This window comes from Photinus pyralis, unplaced genomic scaffold (genome assembly GCF_008802855.1).
Source record: "Photinus pyralis isolate 1611_PpyrPB1 unplaced genomic scaffold, Ppyr1.3 Ppyr1.4_LG2, whole genome shotgun sequence".
NCBI lineage: Eukaryota > Metazoa > Arthropoda > Insecta > Coleoptera > Lampyridae > Photinus > Photinus pyralis.
In genome coordinates, this window is record NW_022170403.1 from 25,839,865 (window position 1) to 25,865,025 (window position 25,161).

At 35.4% G+C, this 25,161-nt stretch overlaps 1 protein-coding gene across 1 annotated transcript in view; it reads left to right on the top strand.

The window, feature by feature from the left end:
- LOC116163904 overlaps window positions 1-25,161 on the top strand; it is a 67,251-nt gene that overhangs the window by 25,970 nt on the left and 16,120 nt on the right. Inside the window, exons 6-15 of the mRNA XM_031478035.1 lie at window positions 22-156; window positions 199-365; window positions 413-470; window positions 582-930; window positions 975-1,188; window positions 1,239-1,395; window positions 1,452-1,508; window positions 1,568-1,766; window positions 1,814-2,038; window positions 11,582-11,711. Of these exons, the coding sequence (XP_031333895.1) occupies window positions 22-156; window positions 199-365; window positions 413-470; window positions 582-930; window positions 975-1,188; window positions 1,239-1,395; window positions 1,452-1,508; window positions 1,568-1,766; window positions 1,814-2,038; window positions 11,582-11,711 (1,691 nt within the window). The remainder of the gene's footprint in view (window positions 1-21; window positions 157-198; window positions 366-412; window positions 471-581; window positions 931-974; window positions 1,189-1,238; window positions 1,396-1,451; window positions 1,509-1,567; window positions 1,767-1,813; window positions 2,039-11,581; window positions 11,712-25,161) is intronic.

The following is a 25,161-nucleotide window of genomic DNA, read 5'->3' on the forward strand; positions in this document are numbered from 1 at the left end:
ACGTATGACGATGTATTTCAGGCTCTTCGACACTTCCGAGAGCGCAAACGAGAACGACAGATACAGATGCGAGGGCTGATAAAGTTACAGCTGCAACATCTTCCACAAGTTTATATGATAACGTTGGTGCTACTACACAGACTGGAACTACTCAAGGTAAGGACGTGGACTGCATGGATTAATTACACTTCCGATTAGTTACAGGAACCAAAGGTACGCAAAGAGAAGGAAGCCAAACAAAGCAAACAAGAGATCGAGGCGTTCAACAACAATCTCAAGAAACGAGTACCATGACTTCAAACACTTCTACTGGACCAAAGACTGTCACTGCTTCAATTGGAACACAAAACAACGTTGGATCACAGGTAATTAGCCAACAGCGGTATCCGAAACAACCAATACCTTTTTTTAGGCCGCTCAAACAGAATCACCATCACAAACTCAATCATCCGAAACGTCAAAGTCGGAAGGTATACAGGCAGGTGGTACCCTTCAACCCAATATAAAAACCTCATCCACGTCAACTCGCCCACCTTTCCGCGATAACCTCCACCACGTGCTTACAAATACCCGTTCCGTAGATTATCCCGACATGGATATGGTACGAGAAGCTGAATTACGATCGGCACACCACCACAACATTTTAAATAATAACATTAGCAGTAGAAGAAGCAAATCAAAAAGTACGGAGGACATGAACACGCAAAATAATATGAGTTTAGATAGCAATACGTTGAAAAGGATGTTGAAGCCAATGCCTAGCGCAGAGAGTCCTGTTACCTCACCCGAACTTGGGAGGAAGCGGTATAACTATTACAACGCACACCATCATCGGCATCCGAATAACAACAGTAGGTATTCAGAGCCCGAAACGGCACGGTTATTACCCAGATCGGCTATGGCGCAAAACTCACGCTTCTCCGGATCCAGGTACGTAACACTGCAGACATCCTCCAATCACAAAGATCTTGCAGATCTTCGCATGAAATAGGAAGAGGATATCCTGGGCGCGGTTTATATTTAGAATTGGAACGTAACGCTGCCGGTGACCTTTCCCCGCCTTCCGATAACGTTCTTTTTGATAATCAGTGTTACGCGACAACGCCTAGCTCGAGTAATGGAAATTCTGATCCAGAACAAGCGTCGCACTACCACGGTAGACAACCCAGGCACCCGCATCACCATCCGGTAATACAATCCGCTTCCTACGGTTGACGGTACGTAACTACCATTTCCAGAATGTGAATGAGTCCTCCACTCCCGGCTCGCCTACTAGTCGACTGCTACTCGAATACGAAATGCACCTAAGAAACACCCTGGCCAAGGGAATGGATGCCGAAAGTTATAGTTTGCACACATTCGAAGCGCTTCTGACACAAAGCATGGAGAATTTAGGTGCGGTCTTCGATCTTTGTTACCTAAATGAGTAAACCAATAAAATTGCGTTACAGAATTCGCCGAAAGCTTACCAGGTTCAAATCAACGAAGTCCGTATCCGTCGAGGAAAAGTGAGTAAACCCCCCAACCTGCACTTTTAAATGTTAACCTCTTGCACTCGGTCGTTTAGGACCAGCCCCCTCTAGTTCTTCCATAAACAAGTCTTCAACATTACCCTTATCTCATAGATTGAGTGTTGATCGTTCTTCAGGTGGTAGAGAAAGAGATCGGGATCGCGACGGCTACTATAGCGATAGAAACGAGTTGTTGAGAGAGCGGGAAAAGGAAAGAGAAAGGGAACGGGGATATCTGAGTGATCACAATACTGGGTAAGACGTCGACGGAATTTGGTTGTGTCTGATTTTTGCGATTTCAGCTATAATTCGAGATGCGCTTCCTGTATCGGCGAATCTAGCAGGGCGCAGTGGTTCCGTCATTCGGACGGATGGCGTTCTGGAAGTTCGACGTATAGTTCAACACAAGGTCTTCCACAAGGTGGTCACAAAAGGTCCCCATGGGATTCGTTACCGTCGCTTCGCCAGGATAGTAGCCTTAACGATAGCGGTTATAAAAGCGGACGAACGGACTCGTTCGAACAAAGGTAAAGAATTTTTCGGCGCCTTGAGGGACATACTTTAAGAGGATAAGATTAGTGGTTTCAGAAACATGCGAATAACTTATCGCTTTCCTTTTATATTCAGATGCGGCTTTGCCACAATCGAATGCTTTACACGCCGAAAGCTTTTCGATTACGAAGTTATCAAAAGGTGAAGTGATTATTTCTTTCTTTACAATGCAGATTTTCTTCGCTTCCGCTTTTCGGTGCCGATAAAAGCTCTTTATTCTCAAACACCTCATTCGACGCTTTCTACTTTCTATCGATCGCATAAATAAAGGCGGGCTAAAATAGAAGGCTACCATCTGTGAACAGCATCTTGTACTACGTTTCAATACATAATGATTTACTACTTCTTTTTGTTACTTTCGGGTATAGTAACATCATTTTATGTGAAAGTTAAACCAAATTTAAAGTATTACCCAACTTTTGTCGTAATGGATCAGTTTATTAACTTGATCCTCCTAAAGATGCGCCATTAAATTTATTGAAGCTTTAATTTATAATTTATGTTTGCTTCTACTATTTGACGGCTATGCGTAGAAGGGTTCAATGCAAAAGAGACAAACTTGTCATTTGTAACGTTGCAGTTTCCACAATTTTAAATTCCACTCAACGTCTGCTTCTTGTGCAAATTAAAAATTATTAACCTTTATGCTGTTTTCCATTGTTCCCAAATTCTTACACCATTTATGGGATGACGCACTCCTCTTTCTATATAGTCTTTATTGCACTTGTAAATGTTAACTTTGTTTTCCGAAAAGACCACTTCAGTCTTATGTTTGACTGTTTTTAGCCATGTTTATATTTGTATAGTAGCCTTTTTATATACTTGTCCTAAGTGCTCTCATTGAATTATTTTTAAATGCCAATTTGTCTACGTGATTGGTGTTTTTAAAAATTTCGAACTTGCAGTTCCACAACATCATTTAAATGCCCTTGTAGTGCAAGTTATAATATTTATTTGTTACTCAGTTGTAAACGTTGATTAACAAGACAAAACGCAAACGGGTAAACGTCATGTTTAAACGCTACTGACTTGTAAAACTGACAGCAGACCTGTAAAAATTTTACAAGTTAGTAATCTAGTAATTTCATTGGCCAGAATTAATGCGAAGTCTCTGTTACATGGATCACATGATATTTTAGACATTTCTTCAAGATCAATTTAAGAACTAATTATTTACGTTTACAAATGAGTAACAAATAAAATATTGTACATTATACGCCAGGTAATAGTTTTTACTGGCTCTAGGAGATGACAGGCTCGCCTAACGGCTCGCCAGTCAACTTCTCCTATCGCCAGTAAAAACCCACTTACCTGGCTAATAATGTAAAATACTATTATTAGTATTTTGCAGTTTATATTTTTCTCAACATCGTCTTGAAACCTTCACTTTCATGCATTAATAGTTTAATAGTTTCCTGTATAGTATGCATAAACTTATAACTAACTCATAAGTGTGCGTTTACAATGAACGTATACGTAAATATTTCATAAACCGTAACTCGTACATATCCGTATCGTTTCCGTAAATTTAATTCGCTGTTTACAATAAACCAAAGATCATACTACAAGTAGTATGATATTTGACCGTACGTAACTTTGAAACATTTTCAACCTTTGCGACTATGCGCAAGACTTACCTACATGTCGCTTACATATACGTACGTAAAAATTACGTTCATTGTAAACACCTTCGTATGTTTCTATACAGCTCAACTTTGCGAAATTTTTACGTTTTATGTATTTCTTACGTATACGTTCATTGTAAACGCACATTAACTTCTATTGTTTTCTGTTGACAATAATTTTGCATAAGGACGTGTCATAAAAATGAGAAATAAGAAAGAAAGGGAGAAGGAAAACATTAACATTACTTAAAACCTTGAACACTAACATAGGTACTTCTACAGACTCATCGACGGTGTAAAAAGCATTTTCGCTTAGAATATTTTTTATTGATCTTTTAAAATGTTTGAGTGTGTGCTGGTTTTTAATTGAGTTTAATATATTTATTAAAAATTTGATATTAAAAGAGACGATTTCTGAACAAAACTCGCATTTTAAATTGGTTACCATCTTATTAGGCATGTGCTTCATTACCTTAACGGTCAATTTTTCTATTACAAGCTATCGAGAAGTAAATTTGTTTATTTTTCATTTGCCCATTATATGTCAATTATATCTGTCATATGTGATATATGAAGCAGTCTATTACGCCCAAGGGCATAATGAGAGGGCATAATGGATTGTCATCTCATTATGCCCTCAAACGGCCTGTCAAATTGATTGACGGAGTTATATTATGTAATAAAAAAGATGCAACTTTATTCGTATGAAGCACTTTAATGTTGGGAAAACAATAATCATGACATTTGCATATTGGAAATGCATTCTTTGGAACGATGAAAAATAAAATGTTGTATGCACCTCAGGCATTACTCAATATTTAACCCTCGGGCGACTTACAATCCCTCGGGCCGGAGGCCCTCGGGCTCTGTCGCCCTCAGCATAAATATCGCCTTAATGCCCTTGATGCATAAATAACTATTAATTTCGCCTTTTTGTTTGCTTTACGGCCGTTTGCACCGACAAATTTAAGCGGCGCTTAGCTTAAGTGTAGCTTAAAATCCATGGCAATCATGGTCTCAATAATCGTTGCCGCTTAAGCTAAGCTCCACTTAAATTTGTCGGTGCAAACGGCCATTAATGAATTTGTACAAGTTCTTACTGTTGCCCATTAGTCCAGTCGACAGGTATTTTCGGAAGTTAATGAAACTCTGGGATGGTGGTCATGAATGGTTAATTAACGTTTTCCATACCTCGAGGACCGTGTGCGAAAAGAGGAGGGGGGGGGGAGACTGTAAAATTTTTGACATTCCTCTGGATTTTCCTCAACTGGTTTCCTTACGTCTCACGGCAAAAGCCCCTATTTATAGAGCGCTACATTTCCTACAATTTTGACTATTAAAACATGTTTGTGTGTCAATAAACATAAACATAAAATAGGAATGTCAATGTCAAACATTTTACAGTTTTTTGCACAGAGTTCTTGAGGTCGAAAGCTTGAGAAAATGTGAAATAACCATCCCTGAACAACATCCCAAAGTTTCATTAACTTCCGACCTTTTTCCTTCTAACCCCACTTTTTCCAACCTGTCGACTGGGCTTTATTCTTAGACAGTGAGCCTTCAAAGCCATATCATATTGAAAATGTAGTAGTATCGAGTATTTCAAAACCTTCTTAGGACATTTTCTTGAAATCTTACTAAAACCAATTTCGGAACGTACAAATCCCGTTATCTAGAAATCTACATAGAAAATATAGATTATTTCTGCAAATCATATAAGAGATCTTCCATCCCCCTTTCAAAATTCCATACTTAATTAGAAATCCGTTTAGGCATCTTAAGTAGAATCTTCCGCTTTTCAAATTCTTGAAAATGTGTTTGAAATCTGTACTAAAAGTCAGAGAATAGTTCATCTAGGAGATATGCTGAAGAATCTCCTTTGAAATCGTTTTATAAGTTATTTTTTACGCTATCCTCCTTTGTCGAAACCTTCTCGGAAATGATCATAGGAATGTTATGAAATTGTAGAAATTTTCTTAAAAATATTCTTAAGTATAAGTGGGAAATTCTCTTCTAAACAATGTTAGAGATCGTCCTAGAACGTGTAGTATCTTTTAGCTCTCAGAACTAAAAGCAATCTGTTTAGGAATACTTTTGGAAATATTCTTAGAAATAGTTATTCGTTAGCCCTTTTGCCTTTTTTTTTTAGAAATATTTTTGAGGGCCTTCTTGGAAACCTGCACTCGTAATCGACTAGAGGTATTCTTTTCGAAATTCTCTTTAAGAACTTCTCAGGAGCTTCCTCGAAGTCCACCTAGGATCATTTGATTAAATTTAAATTTTAAACGTCCTAAAATGCGTGAAAAACCTCTTAAGAAATGCCAATAACCTTTTTAGAGGTCGGCCTAGAAACCGTTTCAGAAAACGTAATGGTAATCCTCTTACAACTTTGCTTTTGTTTACAATAAAATAGACAACAGAAAATCCACGAAAAGATTTTTAGTTTTAACATAAACAGGACACTATACTCATTTAAATAAGGTTTCCTAATTCCTGATAGCCAATGTGAATTAAGTCGCAAAATAAGTAAATATGGTGCACGTTTATAATATAAGCGATAAGAATGACCAGTTATTAACATTTGGCATTACTCATATATTGGAGATAATTTTCAAATCGTATGATTGCAACCTGTTTATTGTGTTACCGACCGGGTGAATGTGCAGTTTATCTAGTATTTTGGTGAAAATGTTGCAGGCGGTATTGTTAATTAAATTGAAAAGTTGCACGAGTTTTAAAAGTAAATTGTTAAAGAACTGCTTTGATGTTCGACGGATTACCATCAGCAACCAAATTAAGGTAAAACCTTTAACAATTTTTATAGCGTTACCTTTTCGGAAAAATAATCTGTTTTTCTCCAACCACCTGAATAAGACGCTATTTTGTGACAGTGTTCGGTACGTAAAATTGACGTTTTGCGGATTAATCGCTTTCACCATGGCAACTGTACAAAAAGTGGATACTTTTGGTCCTAGTACCAAAAAGAAATTGACCTTGAAAATTGGCCAATTAAAAAATTGCAATCACGGAGATATGTCACATTGACATCGTTTTACATTGCAGGTTGTAAGATATTTCTATACATACAAATCAAATATTTTTGCATATTCAATGCAAATAATGATGTTACCTATACGTATTGTACATGTATTGAAAATGATTTACGCTCCCTATTTTTATTTAAACCATGTGTAACGTAATTTACATATTCGATGAACGTAATTTTAATACGTATACAACCCGCCGTCGCGCGTAACGCCATCTACTTCAAACCCATTGCACTATTATCTGTCATTTTGAATTCAAAATTTGAAAAAGTTAATTGCAATTAATTTTAATTAAAAAACTGTATGGTAAGTTTTTTATTCCAATACAAAATATAACAATATTAATTGTGTATACAATAGAAATGACTGAAACTGATAGCGACATGGATTGCACTCCGCCAGAGATTTTAAAAACGGCAGAACATGCTACCTCAACATTTGCTCCCTACAAAGTCGCGAGAGGTGAGAAGTAAGCAGTAAGAACGAATAGGTTATAAGTTAACCTAAAAACTAGAGTGGCATGACACGTGAGGACAAGAAAGCAGAAGTTTTTATACTAGTAGTGAAACTGTGACTGAATCTAAATTCGAATATAATTTGAAGTAAAGGGGGTTGGAGAAAAAATTTTATGTTTTATTCGTACAAAAAATGCGTTTTCGGGACTCGGAAGGTTGCTGGACTCCGCTAACGCGTCGTCCAGCAACTATCTTCCTCGTCCCGAAAACTGACATTTTTTGTACTAATGAAACAAATAACTATTTTGTGGGTGGATTTTAAATTTAGTTACCGAAAAGGATAACAAAATTTGTTAGCGTTTTCGAAAAAGTGATTAGATTGTTAAAGTGCAATTTTTCGTTTTACAAGTTGACATACATTGTACAGTATTACTGTGGTGGCTGGTATGTTTTCGCATTAGAAAAAGGATTCTTACAATAACATGGAATGCCACACCGTATTTTTTAATTTTGGCAAATTCATATATCAAAAGCTTTTAGTGTCACATTGTTGTTACTCCTTGCCGGTTTTTTGCTTAAACTTCAGCATTTTAAACGAAATGCTCCTATTTTTGTAATTAATTGTGACTCAGCAAGAACGTAAAAAAATTTAAATAAAGTCTTTTAAATCGGAGACTTCCCAGTTTACCTGCACAAATTGACGCAATGTATCCAGCCCTCGCCTGAATGAAATTGAAGGGTGATTTGCGTTTAAATATAATTGTTCGAAATCATAGTAATAGATACACAAAAGAAAAACGGCGTGATTTTCACGGCTGCCATACACCAAAATTTGCACCCCGATTTGGATTTAAAAAAACCGAGCACGTGAAGCTAGTACTTTACGAGGTACTTTATTAACTTATGAGTTTGAGGACTTCTTCGTTTTCAAGAATAATTCAGCCTGAACATGTACAACATTTTTTTCCCTTGAAATATAAATAGACATATAGTAGATATGTTTTGAGTGCAAAACATCTGCAAAAAGAATGGGTATTCAAATTTCGATACGTGCCCTAGCGATCCAAAAAAATATTTTATGATTTTGATACTTCCGCAGAAATAACTTTCAATTTAAGCTCAAAACTATTTGAAAAATCTACGCCTCTCAAGTTGAAGTAAAAAAACACGACTGTCTTTGATTTTTGTGTTACAAAATAAACAGTGCATCGTTCTATGATGAGCAAATTGCATTTGCCATGTGACGCGTTAGTCCAAAATGACTCTTCACTCAGAAGCTGATTAGCAGAATATTGCACCTTATCAACCTAAGCTACCTGACGTGTCCGCGGTTTCGATGAAAACCAACTGATCCCAAGTGTTCGCAAAGTTCTTTTAAAGTAGTTTTCGTGCTTTTTTCAAGTTCTTTTGAAGCGTTTCCTGGTTTTCCCCTAAATATTCTCTTTTTTAAGTTTGTATAAAGCTTTCTTGAAATTCCCATCCAATTCACTCTTCAAATTACTTCTTAAGGTTTCATAAAATTAATGCCCCTTTCTCAATTTCTTCATAAGTCGTTCGAAAGGTTTTCAAATTCACTTTAAGTTACTTCTACGTTTCCCCCAAGTTCCTTTTATCACATCCTCTGCAAGTTTTCCTCAACTCCACTTCAACTCACTAACGGGGATGGTTCGACCTGGAGAAAGTGAATATTAGAATGAAACAAAAATTAAAGAAAGAAGAAATAGTGGGGTTATTTGGGGGTATAAAACAATATGCTTGGCGATTGCCCTTGGATGTACTAGAGAAATTAGCTCAAGTCATTCGGTTCTCTCGGCACATGGAACACAACAGAAATGTTTGCCAGACTTCAAATTACTTATCACTTTTTTCAATGGTTATATGTAATTGTCGGACAGTCATTTGCGATGGAAGTCCTATTTATGCCATTCTAATATCGTTGATAATCATATTTCTTTGTGGACGTGTAATATAATGTTAAGTTTGTTTTAGATATACTGATATACCGTTTGAATGGTACAGTGGAGAAGCATCGTAACTTCTGCATCTTTGTTACTCACACGTCACACCGAAACGATGATATGAAGATGATAGCAAATAGCTTTTCACTCATATTTTGGTGTAGCTAAAGCAAACACCCGAGTGGTGTTGGTTTGAATTAAATAAGCTCATCCTAGAGAATTCGAGATTGAATTTTTTCCTTCAGGACATTTGCCCACAAAAAAATTGTCGTTTCCGTGACAATCTGGTCAATTCCTGTTTAGTACAGAATATTATTATGAACGTTAAAAATTCCGTATTACAACTTTTCCTTAGTAAGTTCAATTTGACGAAGTAACTTAGAGTCGACTTTCTTTGTGCTGAATATTTCGGTGGCGAAATGTTTGAAGTAGAATATTCAGCAAAATTGTTAAGTGGAAAATATAGCCAATTTACCCTTAGGGGACAGTTTCCATGAGAACGAAGTCTTCGTAGGCGATATGCCACTAAATCTTCAAAGAAAGGGTTAGTTTGTATATTATCAAGTGAATTTGTCCGTTTCCGTGACAATCTGGTCAATTCCTGTTTAGTACAGAATATTATTATGAACGTTAAAAATTCCGTATTACAACTTTTCCTTAGTAAGTTCAATTTGACGAAGTAACTTAGAGTCGACTTTCTTTGTGCTGAATATTTCGGTGGCGAAATGTTTGAAGTAGAATATTCAGCAAAATTGTTAAGTGGAAAATATAGCCAATTTACCCTTAGGGGACAGTTTCTATAGGCGATATGCCACTAAATCTTCAAAGAAAGGGTTAGTTTGTATATTATCAAGTGAATTTGTCCATGGATTTGTAAAAAATCAGCGTATTTTTAATGCTTCATGGTCTCTCACTGAACTATAAAACTGACATTTTTATAAACCCTTTCTAAGGTTTATTTAAAATGGATTGTTAAGGTATCTACAACAATGGTAACGTCCATTATACTATTTGAAATACGCCGCTTTTCGTAGGTACCTAATATTGTTGAATCTGTTACCATGGTTCGTACCTACGCCAGCCTTGAGAAACATTTAGCTCTCATGATAAAATTTTAACAAAAGACGATTTTTGATAAAATATGCTTCACGGCCAGTTGCACAAAAAAAATCCAGGATTATTGTTTAATCCGGTATTAAGACATTTGATTGGCAATGCAGAGCTGGGCAGTATTCGATTTTGTAGCACTTTCGTATTCAAATACTTTGTAATTAAATACTTTTATGGAAGCAGTATTTGTATTTGTAACTCAAATACTTTCGCGAATATTTAGTATTCGAATACTTGACCAAGTATTCAAATACTTTGCAAATATTTGAATAACTTAAAGGTATTCGAATACTTAGCAAAATATTCGAATACGGTACCAATTTTCAAAGCGATTGAACGTTACTAAAGTTATCGTGTATACGGACATACAGACGGACAGAAAAGGATCTGGTTCAAAATCGAATTTCAGAAAGGTGTACGTGTCATGTACACGACGTACGATCGCTTTGAAAACTGTACACGTGTTCTTAAGGATATAACTGATATAAGAAAGGTCCGGAGGGCCTGGTACCTCCTATATCCAGTACTATTTTAAATTTTTAAAGTATTAAAGTGACAAGTATTTGAATACTTTTTACTGTATTTGAATACTTTTCAAAGCAATCTACTGAAATACTTTTCAAAGTATTCGAATACCGTTGATAGTATTAGAATACTTTTGAAAGTTTTCGAATACCTTTGAAAGTTTTGAAAGTATTCGAATACATTCTAAAGTATCTGAATACTTTTCAAAGTATCTGTATTTAGTTTTTGCTGGACGTAAACGTATTTAGTATTCAAATACTTTTGATTTGTCTAAATTATTTACTGTTTAGTATTCAAGTACTTTTTGAAAGTATTCTGTTCAGCTCTACCCTCAAGTGACAAGTTCGTGTTCATAATTCGTGTTCGCATTAAATTTATCCCTGAGCTTCAACACCTTTTCACGTAGAAGTTCTTGGATTACCCCTTTGAATTTATGATTTTCCATGCAAATGTTCCCTAAATTGTTTTAACCACTTACCCTAATTGCATATACGCGCAGCCTACAGTTTGTAATTTAAAGGGCACGAAAATAGATTAATTATCATTTCTGATTATCAATAAACATCCATAACTCAGCCGAGAATAATAATCGCGTTATAAACGAGCGACTAAATTTATGCAAATCATTAACAGTGTCGACATATGTATTTGTACTGCTTTATGCAGTTATAAATAGGTGACTTGCTAAGTTAATTAAGGGAATGTGTATTGTGGTAATTATGCGCGGTACGTACCCGCTCAGATACAGTACTTTCCTTGATCCACACACTTTTATTTAGGCATATGTGATTGTTTCAGGGGTCTTTTTGATCGTCAAGATAGCCTTAGATCCGACTACATGAGCGATCGAGAATCCCGATATGGTATCGTTCAACAGGCTTCCATTGAAAGTGCCGATTCCAAATTGTGTTATCTCACGTCGTCAGAGGTAAGTGAGCTTTCTTTTCAACCCTTTTCACTCGCGATTGACGCGTTGTGGTACGAATAAAATCGATTTGCGGAGGAAACACTGAAGTCGACTATAATTGCCGTGTTTCCAAATCATCCCAGCGGATGAATGTTTCTTTGACTCCGGATTACCGGTACCTTCCAGTTTAATTGGAAAGCAATCTCGACATCATTAAAGATATTATTGAAACAAGTTCGCTTTTGTTTTCGCACACAATTTATTTTGAAACCACCCACTCGTGAATGTCAATAAGGGGGGGTAGAACGAATTTAACAATTAATTCTGAAAGCGTTTTATGTGGAACTTTATCCGTAGTAAATGGGAATTCATTGATGAGGCCCATCAGTTCGAACACGGCCGTAATGAGCCTTCTATTTATTCTGTGCAAATCAGAGATTGGAAGCGAGTTGTGTCATTATTTTTCTATAATACGCCGATTACGCAATATTTGACGCGTAACGTTTCGTTATGGTGCCCATAAAAATTACAAATGGGAGAAAGGCCCTTAATGTAAACATTTTCTATTTTTTATAATTTAGCAATAAGCACAGACTAAATGGTATTTAATCTGCGTCTAAATTTTTCCATGACTAATGTTGAGATCAAAGTTATTACTGTGAAAAATCTGGATAGTGGCAATATTCAGCCCCATCGCATTTAGAGGGAAACACCGGTTAATCTTTTATTTCGCTGGCCTCAAAAGGTTACTCGGCTATATGTCACCCAAGACTGTAATTTACTACCTAATTCTGGTGGGTGAGGCGTTATAAAGCATAATACAATTTTTTATTCAAAAGTATTATGCAATAATTATCTATATACATCGGTCTGAATATTATTGAATTCACATTACCTAAAATGCCCAGAAAGGACCCTTCCATCAGTTGCAAATATGTTATATGATCAATATATCTTCAATAATCTTTAATTATTAGAAAATTATATTGAATACCACCCTTGCGGGCATAAGTGCCCTAAAATCTGGGTCGTGATATGCAGTTTAACATAAAAATCAGTACATAATCAATGAAAATTACCCACCTCTTCCTATTACTGTATGCTTTTAACGTGGAAATTTATTCGATGCATTTCATGTGATTTATAAATAAACTAGAAACGGGTCCTCTTCGAGCAAACCGAAACGGTATTATGCGTTAAGTATTGTCAAAATTTTTGTAGTGTTTTGATGTAGTGTTTTCGGGTGCATGGGTATTAGGTTTAACAATTGGGGTAAGCTCAATAATTCTCTTATTGTTTAGCACTCAAGTGATGTGAAACTTTTAAGGACTTACCGAAATACGTTTCCTAATCTACTGTTGTTATACTCGTAAGTATACCAGAGATGAGATATGACATGTTATCATTTTAATTATAAAATACTTTGTAATATGCTTCGCTTGAAGAAGGTATGGGTTCATAAGAACAATGGAGAACAGGTTTTTCAGTACATAACGATCACTTTTATACTACACGCAGTATTCCCATGCGACATAATATAATTTAAATTGTTAAAAACCTTGCAGTTAGGGTGGTTTTAGGTTTGTGCTTGTGTAATTAAATCACGCCTTACCAGACACTATGAAGATCTAATTAGCTTACAGTGCTCCTTATTATAGCATATTATTTTTAACGTAGCTCTTAATTTGATAGCAGAATGACAATCATCTTGTTTTCCTTATACCGTCAAATTCAATTTGGGATTTTTTCTTAAAAATAATCACTAAAATACTTTCAGCCGTTCAGAAATGCGTAGGTATATAGGTACCCTAATGTAGTTGAAAATAATAATTATCTTTTCTATATTAGTCCAGGCTAAATAGCTCTAAAATAATTTATTAAAAAAAAATTAGTTACCGGGCGGAATCGGGTTTTTCAGGCAGGTGAAATGAATAGAAATTGGGAAAAAATAATTAAAACGGCTGAATTTTTCCGCGGGTGAAATCCCGGAGGTTGAAAGGGGTGGAAAGTGATGTTTTGCAAATTGTGGCAAAACTATTAATTTTAGACGAACATGTTAAATGTAAAAGTTATAGAGATTGAAAAATGAGCAACTTTTGTATCTGCACTATTTTCACATAATCTCCAATTTTCCTAGAAAAACTGGAAAAACTGTTTTTTTCGTTTTTTATTCTTATTTTTGCGAAAAAATGTCGTAGGGGTTTGAAATTTGGAGGAAACATAGATTGTTTTATGATAAAAAAGAAGATAATTTTTTGGGTCTGTAAAGTTGAACCGTTTCCAAGATCTCACGATTTCTAAAAAAACCACCTCTTTTTCAAGGGGATGAAAAATATATTTTTTTTGTTTTATGTTTACATAAAAGTCAGGAAAATGACACATTACTGGCGAGGAGGAACCGAGTGCTATAATTTAATAATAATAATAAGCCATTTTCTTAAAAATATAAAAGGAACCACAAATGTTATTGTTTCTATAAAGCAATCGATTTCGGGTTTAAACACCCATCATCAGGCTATGCTAAAAAATATCATATGAATTTGAAGTTGAACACAGAATTAAAATTATTACCGTCATTTGAATTATATAAAATGCAGCGACATTAAGTTGAATAAAATTCAATGACGGTAATAATTTTAATTCTGTGTTCAACTTCAAATTCATATGATATTTTTTAGCATAGCCTGATGATGGGTGTTTAAACCCGAAATCGATTGCTTTATAGAAACAATAAACATTTGTGGTTCCTTTTATATTTTTAAGAATCTCAACGAACCCAAAAAATGGAGAACTACATTACATAAATAAGCCATTTATTGGACATACTTCCACCTCAATAATATATAAAAACAAAACAAGAAAACAATTTAAAAAAAAAAAAGAAGAAAAGGAGTGTCCGAAGGGACGAAGTTCAGTCTTGCCAAAATTAGGCGACTGTTCTACCACTTAATCCCAAGATGAGAGTAAATTACTGTCTGCTAATTAGGAAATGGCGTACATGTAGCTTAAAATGATCAGAGGCTAAGGTTTTAAACGAATCAGGTAACTCATTATAATATTTCGCAATATTATATGAAAAAGATCGCTTGTATAGCTGCGATTTATGGTTAGGTATAATGAGTAAACTTTTATTTCTTAAACAGAAATCATGAAGTTGTGATGAGAACTGTATTTTATTATAGAGATAGGAGGGAGTTTTGGTAGTAATTATCTGGTGATATAAACATGCTGCATGTAGCCTTCTTCTGTTATACATGTTCAACCAATTCGTTTCCAACAACTTGTACTCAACTGATTCATACTTACGAATGCCAAAAATTAATCGTAAGCAAGAATTTTGTATTTTTTGAATCCTTTTTTCGGTAGCACTATCAAGACAGGGCCCATACACAGCATCACAGAAATTAAATTGGGACAAAAATAGCGATTCACAAAGAAGAATTTTAGTTTTACTGTTTAAAAAGTTTCTTTGGTTATAAATTAGTTTAAGATTACAAATAGCTTTCTTTATGCACAAAGAAATGTGATCTGAAAATCTTAACTTAGAGTCGATCATCAATCCAAGATTTTTAGCGACATCCGAAATCTGAATATTGACACCATTAACAACAATTGCATTTGAAATACGGCTAGCTACTCTTTGTTTAATTTTGTCTTTCCCAAAAAGCAAGACTGTAGTTTTGTTAGGATTGATGTTTAACCCATGCGATTTGGAAAATTCAACTAAACACTCCACATCTTTATTAATAGCATAGATTGCAGTGCCAATATCATTTTCGTGAAATGTGTGATGCAGTTGGGTGTCATCCGCGTATAAATTATATCTGCATTGTCGTAAACAACTACCGAAATTACATGTATATATAGTATACAACAAGGGACCAAGAATTGATCCTTGGGGTAATGGGAAGAAACATGGATGTAGCATTATTTAAAATAACTCTTTGCTGACGACAATGTAGGTAATTACCAATAAGTGCGATGGCCGCAGTATCCAATCCAACAAAATGCAAAATTGCTACAAGAGTGCGATGACTGATGGTGTCGAATGCTTTGGAGTAGTCTAACATTACTAGAGCGGTTAACATACCCTTATCAGTGGCAGCCAGGATATCGTCAGTAATGTTAAGCAATGCTGTGGTGCAGCTATAACCTTTCCTAAATCCTGATTGTCCATCTGGGAGAATATGGTACCTATTAAGATGTGAAGTAATTTGCTGTGCCACAATCTTTTCAAAAACTTTAGACAATACCGGCAGGATGCTAATGGGCCGTAGATCTTTAAATTCTTGTGGATTATTAATTTTAGGCTGGGGAATAACGTTAGCACATTTCCAGATATCTGGACACACGCTATTTTTGAGACAGGAATTTATAATGTGGGTCATAAAAGGAGCAGCAAATGGACAGCACAATATCAGCATTCTAACACCAATACCATCACACCCCACAGCATTAGTTTTGATACTCATTAAGTATTTGAGCACCTCTGTTTCCGACACACTTGAAAACTTTAGTTTGGATGTAATGTTGCACTTAAGAACATTTCCGGGTCAAGTTGTGTCATTTTGCTGACGAGTTTTTTTATTAAATTTTACGCGAAATCGTAATCGAAAAAATTTTGATTAATGTCAATCTGTTAATGATGACCGGAATTTGACAGAAATTTAGCAATGTGACAGGTGCGGCCGGTAAAGTGACAGGCGGCAGGAAATGTAGTCTGGTATGCCTCCGACATGGAAACTAAAATTTCCCGCCATAAAATGGGCATGAAAATGGTTTCATGACGATTTTGGGTAAAAACTATGGCGTATCTGGCTGTCTAGCTTATTAACGAGCTCTTATTCGAGTTCATGATTTTGGACTTTTTGTCCGTCCGCCCGTCTGTCCGTCTGTGTATCATGATAACTCACGAACGGTTTCAAATTTTCCAATTCTGGTTTCAGTAATAGGTAGACAGTGGTCAAGACACTAACTAATTAAATTTTGGTCAATACTCGTCAATCGGAGGTGACCTTGTTGCTCGTTGTCTATATTGGTCCAATCTATTAGTTGGCCTTATACATTTTTTTAGCGCATTTCAAAATGAAAAAAAATGCGCTATTGTGGCCACTTTGTCCGTCCGTCCGTCCGTCCGCTCGTTTTGAGACGCTACTAGTTTTTTATCTTAAGAGCTATTGTTCTACTTTTTCCGCTATTTGGTTCGTTATGGTGTCGAGTCTTGCACAAAGGAAGGAATTTTTTCTGTACCGCTTACAAAAAAAGTTTACATGTTCCATAATTTTACACTTTTGCCGTTTATTAACGATCCTAGAGATCGGTTATAATTTTGTATTGCTGTCTGTCGTCTGCCTGTTGGTCTGTCCGTCTGTTCCTTTGTCTGTCTGTCCCTCTATCTGTCTATCTGTCCGTGCATGAAATTCAATATGGGCATAGCTTTAGCCATATAATACGCAATGCCAAAAGTTGAGTCGAATCGATTCAAAATTCACAGTGCCCTTTTCGCATCTCGACCATTTATAAACCTAATTGCAAACTTTTTAATTATAAAAGTATTTAAATGAAATTTGATACATAGCCACTTGCAAATTTAACGCAAATTTCAAAATTTGGTTTTGCGCATGCGCAGTGCCAACTTTCTTATTTATGGAGGGATTTAAATGAAATTTGATGCATAGCCACTTGGAATAGATACAAATTGAAATGCGCTTTATGTAAATCGTTTACGATTACTTTTGAACTTGTTATGATATTGATTACTTATTTTCTCTACTTACCATCCTTTAAAAATTTGTTAACATGGCGATTTATCTATATATTTGTCACCATCTTCCGCTATAAAAAAGATGGAATAATTGACAAGTTCATATTTTTATCAAATTCATACTCACTCTTACTGTGAATAGGTTCCAATCCCCCCTGTCTGTAAGGAATTAACGCAAATATTCTAGCGAAGACAGGAAAAGTTACAACCCGAAGTTTAATTTAATTTTGAGTTATAGCTGAAAGTTAGTCAAACTATCTTGCTTACTTGCTCGTCGCTTGTGTAGGACAAACTGAGTTGGTGCGAAGTAACAAAACAACTTCTTCATTACAAGCAACTTGAAGATTTTGACATGCCATACTCTAAGATAAGTGATTTGTTTCAATCCTCCAGTGCCATCGGCACTACAGTCATTTTGTACTTTTCCCCTAGTAATCCTCTTGCGCCTTAGTTCTTTCATTATCCTCCTATAAGTTGGCGTTTATTCTTCAAGCTCTTACCCAATACCTTGTACTATTCCCACACCAGACTTGAGGTAGGATGCTACATTTTCAACTGGCAATATTGCACGCGTGGTGTTCTTTTTAGAACGATTTGTGTTCATTGTGGAAGTTTTACTACCAATCAATTCCAAACAACGAAAAAAATGTGCCTCGAAAGCATGTTTATTTCGACTTGCCACAGTAAATAAGACCTTCGACATCTTATAATTTACCGAATGTGCGTGCCTCGAGAAAGCAATAACGATAGTAATAGTTCTGCCAAAAACAGGCATTGAAAAAATACTTAACTTAATCACTATAAATTTCGAGACAGCAGTCCTCCTTTACGTCCTCATAAATAATTCCCAAAAGGCTGTAAATATGTCAACCGCGGAAACATATAAACCTATTTGCTTATTTTATGGTTTAAGGTGTATTAACTTCAAGCCGCAAAAAGGAGGTCTTCTCATCTTCATACAAACTCACTTTAAGATTATCAAAGTTTAGCGTGTACTTTCGGCATTAACCTTCATCGCAGTCGCGGGCGTAATTAATACGAAAATCTCACAGTTCGCCCAAACTTATGTCGCTAAAAAAGAAATGCGGCAAAAGGGAAAGTGAAGAATGTTTGACCCTTATTAATAATTGAGGCTGTCTGCGGTCCTGGAGGGAATGCGAATCACGTTAAAGAGGTGGACTTGATTTCGAAAAAGCTTATATAAATTGCTGGACTAAGGCCAACATAAGCTGCCGTTTCTGTACAAACTCGATTAAATAATTAAAATACGGCACGCGCTCGTTTTCCAACCCCAAGCCTTTTCCATTAGACTAAATTAAACCGGGAGTAGGAAAAAGCCATTCCCTCTCACGAGGGAAATTTAGACGACTTCTAGTCCAGGTATTTTGCTAGTTTAAAAAACAATTGCGGTTAATGTATGTCAGATTGATTGTATCAAGGTTGGTTTGGCCCGTCCTTGCCCTTATTTGCTTCCGGGTGCTGATGTTGAGTTTGCGCAACGTTCAAACCCCGGAATGTCGACTAGCAGTGCGCGAAAAGCTCTTTCCGAATATGTGCGCTTTTTTTATTTGACAATTCAATTCAATTAATTATGCATTGCGCTAATTTACGTCATTTTTTTGCTCGCTCGCCGAGACAACGACCGAATGGCCTATAAACGAAATGGACGTCTTCGTCGGCGCCGCCGTCGTCTTCTTTAATTATTATTTGACACGATGTGTGCGCACGAAACAATTTTATATTTAGGGCCGTTTGATTGGTTAATTAAAAAGGATTTGCATTAAAAGCAAAGCAAATGTTTGTATTGCGACTAGCGACGAAATTTAAAATGCGAGGCGAGATGCCGTTACTTTCGTGTTTGTTTATTAAGGGACTCTCTTGCTACGCAAGCGTACTGAAGCCATTATAATGAGGCTGGTATGTATTCGTGTGAGTAAATATGTAGGTATTAAGGGGTGCAAACGTAGTCAGCTGATTTTGAAGTTTAAATAACATTTCACATTCTTATGGCGTTTCCGTTGTTCACCAATTATACTTATGTAAAATGATAAAGGTAAAGAAGGTACACATAATAATGAAGCATATGGCATTTGGTTTTTAAATGCAACAAGTAGGTGCCTATTTTCGAAAAATTCACATACAACCACGCTTCCGTTATGTATTTTTTATAGAAAAAGCGTTCAGCAATCGGAAAAACGCTGTTTCCCTTGAAATGTTACTACAATATTTTCATTATAGTAACTCAAATTAATGCTCTTTAACTCAACTTCAACTCTCCAATATGTATAAATGGAAACATTTGAACTCATGCCACACTTGGACCAAATGTTGACTCTCAATGGGTTGCTTAAATATACAATAGTTTCAGTTACTTCATAGTAGAGGGAAGTATACACTAATCGCTTATAATAATACTAAGATACGTTTATTTGCCCAGAAAACCAAACCGTTAATTTTGCATTCAAAATCGTTTTTTAATTTCCAAAATGTAACTTTGGGTTAGTTATTTTCATGGTATTATGTTATGTTATATTAGTTATTATTGTGCAATGTTGTAATGTTTTACAATACCTTCTAAGTAATTTTTCTCCTGCAATTGCAATTGCAAAGCTGTTCTATATTGTGTAGCGTAGTTTCAAAAATTGGCAATGGCCCAAAAAACGTACAAACGTTTCGCCCAGATTGACGACGAATATAATTAAAGTTTGTGGCTGCGGTGATGCCACATCTAACCACGCTAGATGTTTAACAGGCTAAGTCTTCTTACAGGATTGAGAGCTGCTTCAGCATCTCTGATGTTGAGATGTGTTTGGCGAAAGGTTTATTAATTGCCCTTCACCCTTCTAAAAAGCACGATAAATTAAGTTCGCTCGAACTTGAAATCTTGCTCTAGCTCCCCCTTTCTCCTACCCTGTCAGCTAATCCGAAAACCTTAATTTCTGCTCTTCCACCGCCTCCGTCCTGGGACCCAACAAAACCAGGCGTTCTCCCCGCTTTTTAAAACACGCAGGTTATCGCTTTTAAACTGACTCGCATCCACAAACCTATATTAAGTATTAATGTATAAAATTTGAAAGAAAATTAACGGCAACCCTTTGCAGGCTGTTGAGATAAAATTGAAAAGGTAAATGTGTAAGTTTTGTGAAAGTAGCCCTCAAAAACCCTTTGTACCCTTAGTTCATTTGAAAAATAAATGTTTGTTTTTCATCCCTTTACCACTCAATTTTTCCATCAGTTTCTTGTGCGGGTTTTGACAAAATTGGGCAAAGAAATCGAAATCGGGTCATTATTTATTCAAGTGAGGGTAATTTTCTCCCTAGAATCTTCTCAGTCTCCTTAAAATCGTATTTCTATCAATGTTTTTCATTCCTTTATTTTATAGTCGGTGGAGGGCTGGCTGATTACACAAAAACAAACTCAGGCAGATAATATCGAAGTAGAATGAAGAAAAAGTAAACCAGAAGAGAAAATTAATATAAAGCGAAAAACTGATACGTATAATAATTAACAATAATCTTAAATTCATTGTATTTAGTCCGAAGGTATTAATGTTTAAATGTGTATATTAGTCAATTTCAAAGAGACATTGACGAATTTAATCTTATATATCTTTTAAATGCACAAATGAGCTTTAAACAATTGTGAGCCAGGAGAGCGGGCCGAGTTCGCTGTCGGCTGCCGAGCGTTATATGTGACGACCACAGAATATAGAAGGGTGCTCTATGCGGAATCTGTGAATTTTTTACAGTCGCAGTATCAAATGGGTCGTTTTAACTGGAATGTATGAGTAACTGTAAAGTTATGTATTATTTTACATTCGTTAACATATATTATTATTAGTAATTAAGCAGATTGTTCACCTTTAACCTATGTTTCATGTTGTTAAGCCACCCTATTAAAAAATTTAAATGTGATACAACCTAAGATACAACCGTTGTAATCACATTTGTTCTATAATCAGATAAAGCACTAATTTAATTAATTTAATTGGAAAGTTTACAAAATAAAAGATGAGTAATGGAAATCCCATTAATTGGAAGACTATGCAATAATCCTAAAAGGGATGGAAATGAAAATTTTTTTAGAGAACTCAATATTCTTTCAAATGACTTATATACTGTTTACGGCGTTGGCTACTCCACCTAAAGGTAGAAAGGGAAGGTTCAAAAGTGAAATATGGCAATTTTTTTGTACAATAAAAATCGAACTCACTTAAAGAATGTTTTAATTGAAACTGAAATACAAATTCCAAAAGAATGAATATAACCAAAATTCCTTCTCGATGAGTCCACGCGTAGTTAAATACGATACAAGTGTCGGCCTTTTCGCTAATTCCCTGTCTACTTTCAATAAAAATTCATCGAAATTTCTTAAAGAAATGCGATCGTTCTAAGTTATAGCGATTGATAAAATCAATGGTTGTCCTATCGTACAAAATGGTACGGCCCTTTTGGTAAAGATGGTGCTCCGACGCTGGACAATACATAAACTAAAAATTAGATCTTTCTATTCCATTTTAGTTCCGTTCTTTTTCACTACGAAAAGGTACACGTATATAAAATTTCCTATACTGGTAAATTTGTAAATTCAAAACCAAATCTAAAGCGACCACCTGTTACCGTTGCATTCAGTTAATTTTCTAATATATGCGTTAGAGATATCTAGAAAACGTGACAATGGGAATAAAATTCACCAACAGGATGTTGCGTTATGAGGAAGAGGAAAAATTCACTAATGAAATTGTAAACTACTTTCCATAGTAAAACCCTACTAGTTAATACTCGGTGGGAAGGAGAAAATCTGACGTAAATGATCCGAAATTTGAACTCTTCTCAAGCTTACCCGGCGGCGTCTAGCCTTTAATGAGTAAGGAAAGCTAAGAACATGCAGAAATAAATTATTCCTTTCGCCTTCGCTCCAATCCAATAAACGAAAAGCTCTCCTAGAAATGAAAACACTCCTTTCTTTCGTTCATTATGGTATAGAGTCTTAAAACCTCTCGATGTACTTAGATTGCTTTGGAAACGGTTTTAAGCGAAATAGTTGTTTTATCTAGCGTAACACTGTAGACCGATTTCGTTACCTCTGTACTATTACTGCGATTTCATACGTTTTCAATGCGCACTTACCTCAACAAAGAAAATCAGTTTCGCAAAGTTTTCCAATTTTGAAAGTTGTTTTTCCGCAGAAAACCAGTTAAAGAGAGACACGCAGATTAATTTGATGTGTTCCATTCGATTTAGAACGATGACGAATTGAAAAACTGACAAGCAGGTATGGGTGATGGAACGTTAAAATTGAAAGAGGTGCGCTAATTGGTGAATGCATTCTACTCGGCGACTTTGAAGCTAATTTTGTTAAATATGTACCCTTTGCAACGTATTTGTCGATCAACGTGCTCGAATTTTACTAATCCGTTTATTTTCGAAATTTCGCCTTTTGTGAGCAAACATTTAATCACATTATCCCAGTTTGATTTTCAGTTTCGATGCCTCTAAATATTTCAGCGTGGACCTATACTCGTTACGTTAAATTTTAGTTGCCAGAAATCATAACATGAAATGAAAAAATGCGTTACACCAAAAACCGGTCTCTGCTGGCCATTTTTTTTCCTGTTGGTTGCATTGCAACTTATGATATCTAAAGCTTTAAGGGCCGATTCTACAATGCGAGAATAAGCTATACCTAGAGTAAATGTCGACGGTTGGGTTGGTTACCAGTAATATAGGTACCAACCTTGGATTACCATTACGTCAACCAATGGGATGTACAGTTGCTATGGCAGTTATTCCATGGATATCTTATTCCGTGTAAAGGTGTAATTGTAGAATCGGCCCTCAGTCGGAATATTTAAAACTTTGTACGTAGAAGGGAAACTTTTCGTCCTTTCCAACAAAAATGCCACATAAATAACGAACTTGATTTCGCCAACAGCGTAAGAGCTTTATCAATTTTTTTTTCGATCACTACACACCTAGAAAGTGCATATCATAAGACGAAGGCTCAAAGGCGATACGTTGCCTAGAGATTAACAGAGACCTGGATATCCAATAGTCGCAAAACCGTTCCTCGTATTGGCATAAATGCTGACATGTCAATTATAACTCAAATTTAGCATAAAAATTAAATTAGAACAGTCCACTGCAATTACATCTATAAAACCATTAGCAAGATATATAAAACGAAAAAAGGGACCATAGATCTATGATGCCCATTGTTTCTCATACAATAATGGATTCAACTTTGTAGAGGGTATTTGTATTTCCTTCACTGATTGATTATATAATTTTCTCAGAAGTTTCACTTTAACTTCTGAGCATCCTCTCTTTTTGTTATTAACATCCCCGTCTCTGAACACGCTGAAAGTTTGGATTTAACTTAATGAAGATAAATTGTAAAAGTATACTCCCATGCTGAGAAAAATAATTATTCACTTTGTTGCATTACAAAACTTCGTCTAGGCATCTGGTACCTACCTAATGTCATAATGCACAAGGAAAATTGTCATTATCACAGTGCAAAGTAAAAAAGAACCATTATGGTTCTTTTTTACTTTGCACTGTGATAATGACAATTTTCCTTGTGCATTATGACATTAGGTAGGTACCAGTAATTTTCTGTAAGCTTCTTTTTTCGTACTGGGCCCTTAATGATCACATAGTAATTCATCTTATGACACACTTTAATTCATCGTGTTCGAGTTGCGTCGAAATTGGGTCTGAATAGTACAAACTTATGTTTACCACCCCTATTGAGTCTTTGTATCATTCTCGTTTAATAGATATAGATCTCTCATTAAATGCATAAAGGAATAACTTTTGTACCTTCGGATAGAATCTTCATTTATTCATCAATTTCGTTGTGGAATCACAAACAACCTTACCTTGCTGCAATTTTACATGTGTGATTTTAAATATAACTGTTCTATCTGGGCATGAGATCGAGTAGATTTGGGATAGAATGTAATTCTGAACACGTATCTAAACGGCACCTAAATGTTGTATACTCGTATACAGTTCATAATAATTAATCTGCATTAATTTACAGATCTAGTGATCATTTATTTATTGTTTATTGTACTCCACTTTATTCAATACTTTACAAATACAAAACAATGATAAATTCAAATAATCAAATTTAAATTTAAATTAAAACGTTGATAAATGGAATTAAACAAAAAAATATTTAAACTTTAAAGTCATAGAGGAGTCCCTAGAGATAATCAGCCAAGGCAATAAAAATGTTTGAGGCACTCTAAGGTTACAACCGTCCCAATAGATAATTGTCATGGTAACATTTTACTTAATTTTAAAAGTTACAACCCTCGTCATGAATGAGTGTCATGTAAGATTGAGTTTTCTAATAAACTTCTTCATCATATATGCATTTAAAATTTAGTGTGTAGACCCACTAAACATAATCAGTCAACGCAAATCAGCCAACGCAACAAAAATATAATACATCCCAATATTACAACCGTCATGCAAAACCCCACTTTACTTAACAATTTCGTAATTTTAAAACCGTAAGCTGTTAGGATTTCATATGTATTTTAAGATAGCTTGGTGTACCATCATTTTAAAATTGGGGGAAGTTTAAGGAATTTGAGTTGAGTTGAAGTTTTGAGTTTGGATACTCACCATTGATATTTTAATTATTAGAAGAGAATTAGCAAAGGTTTGATGATCTCAAATCAGCTGAACATTT